This window comes from Perca fluviatilis, chromosome 3 (assembly GCF_010015445.1).
Source record: "Perca fluviatilis chromosome 3, GENO_Pfluv_1.0, whole genome shotgun sequence".
Taxonomy (NCBI): Eukaryota; Metazoa; Chordata; class Actinopteri; order Perciformes; family Percidae; genus Perca; species Perca fluviatilis.
The window spans coordinates 42,687,908-42,700,827 of record NC_053114.1 but is presented as its reverse complement, the minus strand read 5'-3'; the positions used below and the strand labels follow the sequence as shown (position 1 = coordinate 42,700,827).

Below are 12,920 nucleotides of genomic sequence, written 5' to 3'. Positions count from 1 at the left end.
AGGTACTGTCAGGGCACACCCTCATACTCTGCTTCTGACTGGCTAGTAGTCCTTACCTAGGTACTGTCAGGGCACGCCCTCATACTCTGCTTCTGACTGGCTAGTAGTCCTTACCTAGCTACTGTCAGGGCACACCCTCATACTCTGCTTCTGACTGGCTAGTAGTCCTTACCTAGCTACTGAGCATGTGCGACTCCCAACAAAGATGGAACAGAAGTGAGAGGTCTCACTCTGTAGCTAAAACAGAGAGCTCAACACACAGGGTGAAAAGAGGAGCTGCAGCAATGTGCAGTACAACAAAAACATGGTGTTTTTTGAAAATTAAACTACCGTATGTAAACCCATTCTGGTACAACCTCTAAATACAATTATGAACCTGAAAATGAGCATAATATGAGCACTTTAATATTCTTGTCTCAAAGGGAGTAGGAGGAAGCAAAATGTGGGTGCTTTTCGGGTCCTACCCTGTTTGAACTGTCCATACCTTTTGCATCTTTTATTACAAAAAGAACCCTTATTGAAGTGTTTTTAATCTATCGTTTCTCAATATGCAACCAAACAACCCTATAACAGAAAACATCGTCAAAATCCCAAAACATTAGCCGATCAATCAACCGATCATGTTCCTATTAGGGAGGCTCAATATATATATTTTTTTCTATCGTCATCGCGATATCAACTGGCGCAATAAACACATCGCAAATGCCTACGACACATCCCGATAGACGCTCCGATATTTTGTGTTAGTACAAAGAAAATATCTGCAGAAAACTGCACATTAAAATGTAACGGTCGTTCTTTTTTTAGTGCTGCCTTTTATATTCATTTCAATGTTCAACTTGTTCAATAAAAGAGTTAGAAATATCCTTTCACTTGTTTTATATTCAACAAGCAGTTTGTTGTATTTTAGACGAATACTGAAAGCAGCAGAACTGAGAAAACCTTAAAGCTATAGTGCGTAGTTTCTGTCTCCCCCATGAGGAATTCTAAGTAATGACAACAACACTGTCGGCACGTCCACATGATACAAGCCTTCTGTGATCACGCTACATATACTGTATCAAATGAAGTTGCATATAAAACTGGGCCTACAATACCGTTAAAGGCGGCCTAACGCCTTTATGCATACCTTTTTAGTGCATAGACTACTATTACAGAGAATGTTTAAAGTGTGGTGTGTAAGTACTTTTACTTTAGTATTAGATCATACTTCAGGGTGGTTTAAGAAGCTCATTTGTGGAGGTCAGCGTCATGGAGCAGACGTGGCGGCGGTACTTACGTGCAACGAGGCCTATTCCTGGGACGTGATCGGCCAGCAGTCGGAGCAGGAAGAGAATCTTCTCCCTGCAGGCCGACAAACACAGGCACAACAACTGTTAACACACCACGTACCAAACAAAGTTACTTTTTCTAATATTTGACAAATATTTAAAACTGCGTTCATTCTTGTACTCTACAGACTGGTGTATTTCACAACGGGGCGAATAGTTGATTAGTCGGTTGACAGGGGGGAAAGCAACGCTACCAAGCTAGGGCCGAGAGACGTGTAGTTAAAATTTTTGGTGCACGTCAGGCTGAACTTTTCCAAGAAAATTTAAATATCTTAATATGAATCCAGTAGCCTGGGTAAACCCTGACGACCTTCCGGCAAATTTGAGATTTGCTCTCAGTTACAGCTGAGAAGGGTCTGATGTTAACCAGGCTATGAATCCAGCATATTGTTTGCAAAATTATTAGCAAAGATGAATCAGCTTCACAATTTGTGAAACCCCCTATCACCCCCGAGGATAGGCTTAGGTAAGGTAGTCCCTAAAATCCACAGATAGAGTTAATCCTAAGGATTCTCTGTGCCACATGTATGTTTAACGTTAAAAACATGATTTATAAAATCATGCCGACAATTCTTATTTCAATAGCTTAGTATATATGTACTAAAAAAGGTAAGTATAAAGGCGTTAGGCCGCCCTACACGTTATCGTAGGCCCAGTATGCTACTTCATTTTAGACAATATATGTAGTAGGGGGTCCCTGCTCCGTCTCTTGCAGTTAAGGGGTCCTTGGCTTAAAAACGTTGAAGACCCCTGCACTAAACAATGAATCGATGAACTGAAAATACAATCAGCTGATTACGGAGGAGACATCCAGACATACTTACTCTGAGTATTTGTCGTAGAAGGGTGACCGCAGAAAGTAGTACAGCAAAAGAAAGGTTCTCCTCCTCATCTCGGCCTTCTCCCATCGATTCTGGAATTTCCTGTCACTGAGCACCGCGAAACTAAAGGAAGGAGGACAAAGAACTGGAATGACTTGTCACATTGTGATAGAGTGAGTTAGCGTCATCTCCTTGATCTTCTTATCTTTATTCACTCGCCAAGTCTGATAGACATCTTAAAACAAACCTATTAATGAACTATTTAGAAATGATCTTTTTATCTGTAAAATGAACACAGTTTTGTCGACCCAACACACACAGCGGTGGAAGAAGTATTTAGATCCTTTACTTCAGTAAAAGTACTAATACCACAATGTAAAAAAAATACCCTGTTACAAGTTAAAGTCCTGCAATGTTATGTAAAAGTATCATCAGGAAAATGTACTTAAAATTTTACAAGTAAAAGTACTCAATGCAGAAAAATCCTCACATTTTAGAACACACACACACACACACACACACACACACACACACACACACACACACACACACACACACACACACACACACACACACACACACACACACACACACACACACACACACAGTTGTGCTCATAAGTTTATGAACCCATGCTAAAGTTGACTTAAAGAGGAATAAAAAAAAAATCTTTTGGAAATTGATCTTAATGCCTTAATTAAAAAAATGAGGAAAAATCCAGCCTTTAAGGACACCAATTTTCTTTGTGAATGAATAATGTATCGTAAATAAATAAATGATCTTCTTTAAAATTCAGGGGGCATAAGTAAGTACACCCCTATGTTAAATTCCCATAGAGGCAGGCAGATGTTTATTTTTAAAGGCCAGTTATTTCATGGATCCAGGATACTATGCATCCTGATAAAGTTCCCTTGGCCTTTGGAATTAAAAAACCCCCCCACACATCATCACATACCCTTCACCATACCTAGAGATTGGCTGGTTTGATTTCAGTTAGCCTAATAGCTGGTTTGATTTGCACTGAGAGATGATCTTATGAGAGTTAATATTCATATTTCTTGTTGTGCACTCAAGGTACTACCAAGCAAACTAGTGTGGGCTTCTTCATTTAGAATGGCTTTCATATGTATTTAATACAAATTAACTCTTCATTTATGTCTTTATATATATATAATAATAAACATCATCGGTATTCTACGCGTATTTTTAAATCTAACAATTTACGATTAGAAGAATGAAAATTCATCTTAACCCTCATGTTGTCCTCGGTCCAATTTCCAAAAATAAAAATTACCCAAAAATGAGATGGATTCCATACAATGCTCTTCGATCACTACTTTTATTGAATTTTGGATGTTTTATTCAAGTTTTAGCATTTCAAAAAAATTGAAATGGTTTCAAAACTGTATTCTGACTAAACATTGACTCTTTGAAGTGTCTGATTATCCATCAACATACGTTCCTCTAATATTAGTCTAAATAGGTCATCATTTCTGCTTTTTAACTCAAAAATGATTGCTCTACAAATCAGGATTTTCTAGAACAATTCCAGAAATAAGTGTAAACCTAGTGATAATAATTTGGTGTTAGTAGTGTTTGGGTAACAAAAGCATAAAAAACATAAAAACAAGCAATAAACATAGAAAAAAAAGTGTCGAGGAAATGGATATAAATGTCAGAAAAAGCGTCAAAAAGATGTTCATTTTTCATTTTGACCCGGGAGGACAACAAGTGCACGGGAAGACAACACAAGGGTTAAAAGTTTGGTTACGCTTTACTTGAAGCTATCTACATAATCTACATATCTATAATGTTTATAATGTCACTCGTCGTAAACGAGTGACATTATAAACATTATAAACAAGTCATAAACGTTTATGACATAACGCTTCTGTCAGTAAGTCATTCGGTTTTTGTCATGACAAGTTAGAGTTAGGGTTAGAGTTAGGGTTCATGTGTCATCATGACAGCGTCATGTGTTCATGACAGTGTCATGTCACTCTTATGTAGATTCCTTCAAGTGAAGTGTTACCAAAAGTTCTTACTTGCACCATGTCATACCTGGAGAGTTCGAGGACTCCAGAGATGAGCCACGGCTTCCACGAGTGTTTTCCACAGAGTCCGAGGCAGAGTACTGCAGACGGGGGGGGTTTGCTTTAAGGAAACAACACAAGACTTCTAATAACTAATACGGTCTTTTTTATGTTGTAACGTTCAGTGTTATGCTTCTAAGATTTTAAATTTGTCTGTGTAAGTGGTTGTATGTTGAGGGCCAGAAAGACATCTTTCATCTCTCTCTTCGGGGGTGAATGATTGTGTTTTTGGCTTCAGGTAGTTCTACTTTTGTTTTTGTGGAATCTGGTTAGATGTGGACGAGAGCTTCTTAAAGGAATGGTTCAAGAATTTCTTTACGTCTGTCTCCATTTTACTCGCACTGCTCGTACAGCACAGGTGTGGCGTTGGGCCCTATTTTGACGAGGTCAGAGTCATAGTCAGCGGCCGCTGCGTGCGCGAGTAAACCTCTATATATGGGCGCACGCTCTACCAACTGGAGCTAACCAGGCGCCAAATACGCAACTTTATTTTAGACAATATATGTAGTAGGGGGTCCCTGCTCCGTCTCGGTTTCAGTTAAAGGTATTGTGGAGGATTTTCTTTTTCCGGGTGGATCATCAAGACTATTGGTCCTCCTAGTTGTCAATCATTCTGGCGCTATGTTTACGTAAGGCCGTCGTACGTGCTCGTCCCTAGGGTAGTTTTCGCTTTCTGCGCATGAATACTTTCAGGTGTATATGTGTGGTGAGCTACGAGTGTCTACGAAAGGTATGACAAGAAGAGAAAGGCCTCTGAAGAAAGAAACAAGACCGGAGTGTTTTTGGGAGAATGTTTCACACGCTGGTGTGCGCTAAAAGCACAGGTTGGGCTCTCCACTGATGCCTCAGTCGCTAGTTGCTAGTGAAAGTTGATGTAAGCTATGATTAGCGATGCTAGCCCTGGCACAAGTCACGCACCGCACAGACACGGTAAACGTCTCAATTTGTGAAAAAGTGCAAATCTTCTTTTGGAAAGTAGGCTTGTATGAACCATGCCGACAGCAACTTGTAAACAGTGCACTCTCGTGCACACGTTTAATAGGCGTTACGTCTCGGGAGCAGGCAGAGTGTTGCGCATGTGCATTTTTTCAAAAAGTGGAGAGGGCAGATCTTTTCTAAAATTCGGGAAAATCCTCCACTATACCTTTAAGGGGTCCTTGGCTTAAAATAAATAAATAAATCAAATGGTTGGGTTTAGAAAAAGAACACTGAAAAAAGACAAAAAGAAAACACCAGACGCGTCCTGTGTGTTACCCATCCACCACCCTCCCTCTGTGGACTTACGTCCTTTCATACTACTCGCTACGGTGAAAATTCACACGTAATATAGGTCAATGGCAGCCGAACGGCGTTGATAAACACGCTAAAAATCGATAAGGTGTCTTAATAACACGCCAAAATGGCATACAAATTGGCGTGTCATACATACGCCACTTTATGAGATCAGTCTGAGAGTGGTGAGAAAATGAGGAAAGGATACAGTGTACGAGTGGCCGTCCGATGTACACGGACTCAGCCAGGGTCTCCTGGAGCCCCAGCTGCGTTGGTGTGCTGTGGAGCTTCTCCTCACTTGAGCTGCTCCTCTTCTTCTGGCTCGGCGCTCCCCACAGCCGGGCCTGCAGGCCGGGCGCTGCGCATCGCAGACACCAGAGGGGGACAAGTTTACCACAGGGACAGTGAAAAGTCAGTAGGTTTTTCACTCTTTTTGCTTTTCCCGACAAACTGCAACATGAATGAATCAACAAAACCGCTGGGATCCTCCCCCCCCCTCTAGAGATCAGCTTATTAAATGTGAATATGTTCTAGTTTCTTCACTCCTGCTGTGACAGTAAACTGAAGATCTTTGACAAGACATTTGAGGAGGTCATCTAGGGCTTTGGGAAACAGTTTCCACATTTTCGGACTTTTTATAAACCAAACGGCTAATCGATTATTAAAAATAATTGACAGATTAATCGAATTTATACTACAAGTGTTGCTGGAGCTTTGACATCTATTTTCCTTTTCCATGCAACTCGGGAGTGGCTGAGGTTGTTCCAGAAATTGCTCCTACCTTGTTTGGATTTGGCATTTAAATGTTTTAAAGCTGATGGTTATGAAGCCACCTTTTCAGTAAAATGCAGAGGTAAAGGGTGACCTTAATTGTAATGACATTTAAAAAGGTGCCCTATGAGTTCCTGCATGGTCACTTCTTTTGACGTTCCAAGTAAATTCAAAACAAAACAGAGCAAGCTCGCCCCATCCCCCATGTTTCCGTTACTGTCACTAACCCCCCACCCCCTACCATCTTGTCAGTGATTGGCTGGAACGTGGTTTGTTGTATTTTGGTGCACAGCCTGTACCCCTAGTGTTTGACGTTTACGACCCCTGTGTTGTCTCCCGAGACCGGGCTGTTTCACGGTGTATTCAGGGGGGCAGGCAGCTAGCGGATCAAGGAGCAATGCCTATGATTTGAGACAAAAATGAAATTTCGCTGAAACCACCAGGAACTCATAGCACACCTTTAAGAAACTGGTATACAAAATATATAATATACAGTATACAGGAAGGAACTATTTACAGTTGAATGAGGGGTGGGGGAAAGAACACGTTTCGGCTTCATCCAGCTCCTTTTCGGACAGATTGAACACATTATTTGTAACACTTCATAGATATTGTTTTTTCCTTTTGGTGTGTTGCTATGCACTTTTTAGTCGGAATAAAAATAAATAAATAAATAAAATACAGACTCGGGCAGAGGAACCTCCGATGAGTATGACACCTAAGTGTTGAGTTTATAACAGCGTGCAGAGCAGCATATGTACAACCTGGCTGCTTAACCCTTGTGTTGTCTTCACCGTCGTCCATGAACTTGTCATTCCGGGTCAAAATTGAAAAATGCGGGGGTTTTGAACTTTTTTTCACGCTTTTTTAAACGTTTTTGTCCCTCTTTTCAATGCTTTTTTTTTTTTATTCATGGTCAATAAACCTAATAAAATGACATTATACCTAATTTTTGATTTTCAATAAAAGATATTATGAATTATTTTGACTAATATAATAGTTAAGATCAGAGCATATTGAGTGAATCACAGACTGGTTTATGTCAAAATTTGGTCAGGATGCTGTTTTAAAACCATAACAATTTGTTTTTTCAAATGCCATCAAATTAAATTGCACTATTTGCACATTATCGCTGTACATTTCATATTTTATATATTATTACTGTATATTTGTTTTTATTATACATGTTTAAAGTATTGATAATATGTGTTGTTTTTATTTGTTGTTTGTATATCTGGAGTGGTAACGAAAATAATTTCCCCCTGGGATTATTAAAGTATTTCTGATTCTGATTCCTGCAAAGAACATGGACGCATGGATGTATATGTTGTCTGGGTTCCATACAACGTACATGCATGCATCCAAGTTATTTTGGGGCAATTTGGTTGTTAAGAAACCCATATTTCTGATATAAAAAAAAAAAACTTTGAAAACGGGTCAAATTTGACCCGAGGACAACACAAGGGTTAATAAGCTCAAAGGGCTGTAATTTTCAGGCCATGTGAATCTCCAAAACATATTATGATGATACTCTGTATTATGATTTCGACTAGTCTTACCGCTGCCCAGTGGCCTGATAACTCGTCCTGACCTCTGACCCACAAAGCAGGCGTCATCTTGCTGCTCCCTGTTAACGTCTTCTGTGGAGAAGAGGACAGAATGTATGACTATTTTGGTCATGGGTTCCATACACTTTCTGTAATAAAACATCTAAAGCAAAAATCCTATCAGATGGGGGACCCCCCAAAAAAATGAAATCTTATCAAATGGGGGTCCGTGGTTTAATTTGTTTCAGTTTGTGGGTCCTTCAACTGAAAAGGTTTGGGACCACAATATTAGCAAACATTTCCCTTCAGTATTTAACACAGCCACGGAGCAACATTATCACTTATTTGGAGTTGTGTTTGTGTCCACCTGAAAAATGCATGTAATGTTTAGTCTCCTTTTAGCCCCATGTCAGTTTCCCCCAACTAGCTTTGTCTGTCTGCACAATGCTCCACTATGTCCACCGGCTAGTCTCTAACTGTGTCTGTCTGCAGTTTGCTGCTGAGCCGGTTGTGTACAGTGGGTTTATTTTAGCTTCTGTCTCGGAAACAGCTGCCTGTTGCACCCGGAAACAAGGAGGATGACAGCGCAGAGACTGAACCAACACGGTCCAACTAAAACGAGGGGCTAAAAGAGGCTCCAGAGAAGTGAGGGGAACTGCACAGCCGGGGATGATAATTCTCTGTGGGTTCATCACTACACGCCACTCCTTTCACATTACAGGTAGTCATCTGATCCGCTTTAATGTTAAAATATTTACAAGTGCAGCTTTAAATAACCCAACACTCTAAATAGTTGTTACCTGAGACGAATAGGTATATTTAACATGAAAAATTTAATTTAGTTGTAGTCAGAAGCGACAACTCGGTTGGACTGTTTTGGTCCTGAGTTATTTCAGGATAATAAACTGTGTGTATAAAAAAATTATTAAGACTGTACAGCCATGCTAGCAGCTCTGTGAGTGCGTACTTTGATACAGCGGGGCTTTGAGCTAAATGCTGATGTCTAAAGAGTTTCCTGTTCCTTCTAAAAACAATGTTAGCGCTTTCTAAGATCAAGAACAAAAGGCTTCCTCTTAAAGCTGTAGTGCGTAGTTTATGTCTCCCCCGTGAGGAATTTTAAGTAATGACAACAACACTGTTGGCGCATCCACATGATACAAGCCTTGATAGCCTTGTAGCCACATGATACAGTTGCTAGTAGCCAAGGAGGACATGGAGGATTAAAAAACATGATGGACTCTTCAGAAGAGGTCATTATCTTCACTTGAGTTTCTGTGCGGGAAAGTCACCGGACGCCACAATCTTCTGAACATAGTCCTACTGAGAAATACAGAGAGGGTTAGGTGGAGCTGATCTTAATATCTGTTTATTTATTGCAAGAAATATCACGATATTCAACGTTATTGCATATTTCCCTCATAGCGTGGAGACCTAGTTCCTATTCCAGCGCGTCGACATGATACAAGCCTTCCGTGACCGCACATAAATCTACCGGTCAATTTTCGTTCCTACCCTCACCCTCATGAAGGCTGGAGGTCCTGACCGAAAGAACGAGATCCAGGGTACAAGCGGTCGACATGGGTTTCCTTAAGAGGGGGGCTGGCGTCTCCCTTAGAGATAGGGTGAGAAGCTCAGTCATCCGTGAGGAGCTCGGAGTAGAGCCGCTGCTCCTTCGCGTCGAAAGGAGCCAGTTGAGGTGGTTCGGACATCTGGTAAGGATGCCCCCTGGGCACGTCCAGCTGGGAGGAGGCCTCGGGGAAGACCCAGGACTAGATGGAGGGATTATATCTCCAACCTGGCCTGGGAACGCCTCGGGATCCCCCAGTCAGAGCTGGTTAATGTGGCTCGGGAAAGGGAAGTTTGGGGTTCCCTGCTGGAGCTGCTCCCCCCGCGACCCGATACCAGATAAGCGAACGAAGATGGATTGATGGATGGACTAAAGCTTTAAAAGAAGTGATAACAGCGAGTGAGAAAGAGACAGTAACTGACCTTCACCGACAAATTCTGCACTTCTGTCGAGGGGGATTATGGGAGGTGAAGTCTGGATGCCGGATTTGTACCACAGAAGTAGGATGAGGCGAAAAATTGCCCTGGAGATCAGTGTGAGAAGGACATTTGGTTAGTCATTTCAAATAAAGTTAAACTGAGAAACACACAAAAAAAGTCGAGGTAATTATTCTGAAAATTCTTGACGGATCGTGTTTTCACCAGAGGACGAAAAGCATACTTAAAAATCTGAATGAGTCCAATCACCAGCCAGCGGCCGACGTCCCCCCACAGCTTGCAGGCCCCCATCTCCAGGAAAACCTCCACATGCTCCAACACGGACAGCCAGTTGAGGAGTCTCTGCTGGGAGAGAGACTGAACACACAGCAGGAACACTAGTCACTTTGCCCAGATTTAATGCTGTCTTTTTATTAATCTTTATCCTTGCACTGTTATAGTTTTTACATTACCATGTTTACATTATTCTCTTATATTGTCCATATTTAATGCTGGTCTCTAGACTTTATCCTTGCACTATTGGACTTATTTGCACTACCACCATGACACACGCTCTCATAGAGCACCTTACCATGCAGACTGTATCACAGGGTCAGTCCCTGCCCTCTCACTGCAATATTATTATTTAGCATCTTTTCTTTTATTGTCCATATTATTCATGTGGATTTGTTATTTTATCATCCTGTTCATGGTGTATGTGTATGTTTTGTGTGATGTCTTTAAGCTACTGGGATCTTGAATTTCCTCTTGGGGATCGATCAATCAATCAATCAATCAATCAATCAATCTATCTATCTTCGGGCTGCAGCAGAGGATAAAAAAACCTGAAAACTATAATACTTCTAAAGCTCCTTCTGTTTATTCTTCCAGCTGGTAAAACTGCAGCCGGTTTCTTTACTCTTTGGCTACATCGTTCTCTCCTTTGTGACACATTTTTGGGATAGAAGTTTGTTGAACCAAAAGCATGGATGCAGCAAGCACTTATTTCTCTGTGAATGCCGTCTGAGATGATTGGAAATCTATCGGCAGTGCTCACCACAGGGAAGGCACATCTCCGCCCTTTGCGCAGAATACTGTCGTTGAAGAGCACCAAGAGATTGGAGGCCGAGTACACTGGAAAAACACAAAGCCACGAACAGAGGGTTTATCTGGTACTGAATCAATCATGAATCTTTGACTTCTTTCTTTTTTGGGGCCAAAACTATTTCAAATGTAAATACTACATTTAGTGTCTGAATGACTCTGTTAAAATAGTTATGAGAACATCGATACAACAGCTGATTACACATTTTTGAAGGGCTGTGGGTAGTGCAAGTTTGGCATTTCTGTATTGACACTTACATTTGAGCTGATACTTATATATCTGTGATAAGCTAGCTGGCCTTGAAACGTTGACTTTTACTTACCTAGTTCAGATATTTCATGGGACTCTGCAAATCGCCCTGAAAAACAAGAGTCATGACATGTTTTTATCATCATGTGCTAAAAACAGTAAAGCATAAAGAATAAGTAGCTGGTGTCAATGCTTTTCTAGCAGGGCTGTAGTACTTGAGTCGAGACTTGGACTCAAGTTGCTTTTCTGTTCTCTCAGACTCGTTGGTATTTGGACTCTGACTTGTCTCGGACTCGCCATATATTCTAGTTGGTCTCGACCAAGTCCAGCAATATATGTTTTTATTCTAAAGTAACTTCCTCTTTTAAAACAAAACCATTGATGAAGCGCGCTCGTTCAGAAAACCGGTATTAGTTTAATTCAAAATCCTTCTAGAACAGGCATCGAGATTGGTCGCCTGGGACACACCTGGCTGCATCATATACCTCAGTCATCAATCATTTTCATTTTGGCCACAGACACAATGTCAGAGAGCACTTTGTACTCTGGATTCTTCAGGACAAGTAATAAGTTCAAGAATGGGAACATTTCCATTTTATACTTAAAGTAAATAATACGGCCGAATTTGACCCTATAGTGTGTTACTCTGCACTAGCAAAATGATCATCTTAAAGTAGAAGATATACTGTCTCTCACATCACATAAATTATGAACAGGTGTGGTCTTGAAGAGGATTCTTATTTTCTCTCTCTGTATTGACTGTCTCTCATTTGGACTCGGTCTTGACTTAGACTTGTACTTTTCGGGACTCGGTCTTGACTTGGACTTGAACCTCTTTTGACTCTCTTTTGGTCTCGACTATAGTTGTTGAAATTAATCAAATAATCGATGCATCGAATTGTAGACATGGACGATGCTGCATCGATTATCGGCCAGCTCATAATCGATTATTTCTGTTTACAATTTAACGTAGGCCTGACAACCTTTCTGTTTACATATTCTGGTATGTTTTGCACATTCAGGAAGTGCCATGTGCTCAGTGATGTATAGGTTTATGTATCCAATTTATTTAGTATTAGAGCACTGCAGAATGTTTTGTTTTTGAAGCTTGAAAAGCTATATCCTGCATGGCTTTAATAGAAAAATGTATTTGACGCATCCAGATATCGAATCGCTGACGTGATAATCGTAATCGAATCGGGAGATCAGTGAAGATTCACACCTCTAGTCTCGACTAGTCATGGTCTTGGACTCGACAAAGGTGGACTTGACTTACAGCCCTGTTTTCTAGTAGCTAGTGTCAAGTGAAAATGAAACTAATCTGTTGAACAAAGTTAGCTCGAGTTAGAAGTTAGCTTAAGCTTCCACACAGTGTGTCAGTAATTCTTCTGCGTCATTACTGATTAACATCATTAAAAGCTTGCCGCCACTGACCTGCTATCAGGTAGGAGAGGGTCCGCACCGTGCTCTCCAGCTGCGCTGTAGCGGCTGGGTTTCTCCTCACATACTCCGTGTATCGCTCATAAACACGAGTCAGTTTATCGACGTACTCTTTAATGTTTGCCATTTCAGCTTTAACTTAATGTACACTGACAGGCGCGCCCTTCATTTAGCTCGCTGTATTCACAATATACCTTCTATTGTTGAGGAGTTAAGATAGTTTGGAGTAGTTACGTCCACCTTCTTGCAAAAACAAGACAAACTTCCGCTTGGATGATCCGTCACTCATTAACGTCCCCCCCACCCCG

At 40.9% G+C, this 12,920-nt stretch overlaps 1 protein-coding gene across 2 annotated transcripts in view; it reads right to left on the bottom strand.

Moving 5' to 3' along the window:
- pex16 (peroxisomal biogenesis factor 16) overlaps positions 1-12,877 on the bottom strand; it is a 14,339-nt gene extending 1,462 nt beyond the window's left edge. Inside the window, exons 1-10 of one of the 2 annotated variants that reach the window (XM_039794519.1) lie at positions 12,607-12,877; positions 11,246-11,281; positions 10,876-10,952; positions 10,063-10,196; positions 9,825-9,925; positions 7,848-7,925; positions 5,726-5,875; positions 4,214-4,286; positions 2,156-2,275; positions 1,280-1,344 (exon numbers count right to left, since the gene is read on the bottom strand). In XM_039794519.1, the coding sequence (XP_039650453.1) occupies positions 1,280-1,344; positions 2,156-2,275; positions 4,214-4,286; positions 5,726-5,875; positions 7,848-7,925; positions 9,825-9,925; positions 10,063-10,196; positions 10,876-10,952; positions 11,246-11,281; positions 12,607-12,739 (967 nt within the window). In that variant the 5' untranslated portion in view covers positions 12,740-12,877. Of the gene's footprint in view, positions 1-1,279; positions 1,345-2,155; positions 2,276-4,213; positions 4,287-5,725; positions 5,876-7,847; positions 7,929-9,824; positions 9,926-10,062; positions 10,197-10,875; positions 10,953-11,245; positions 11,282-12,606 lie in introns of both variants that reach the window. The other variant, XM_039794518.1, reaches the window with a different exon arrangement.
- Between the last annotated feature and the right edge of the window lie 43 nt (positions 12,878-12,920).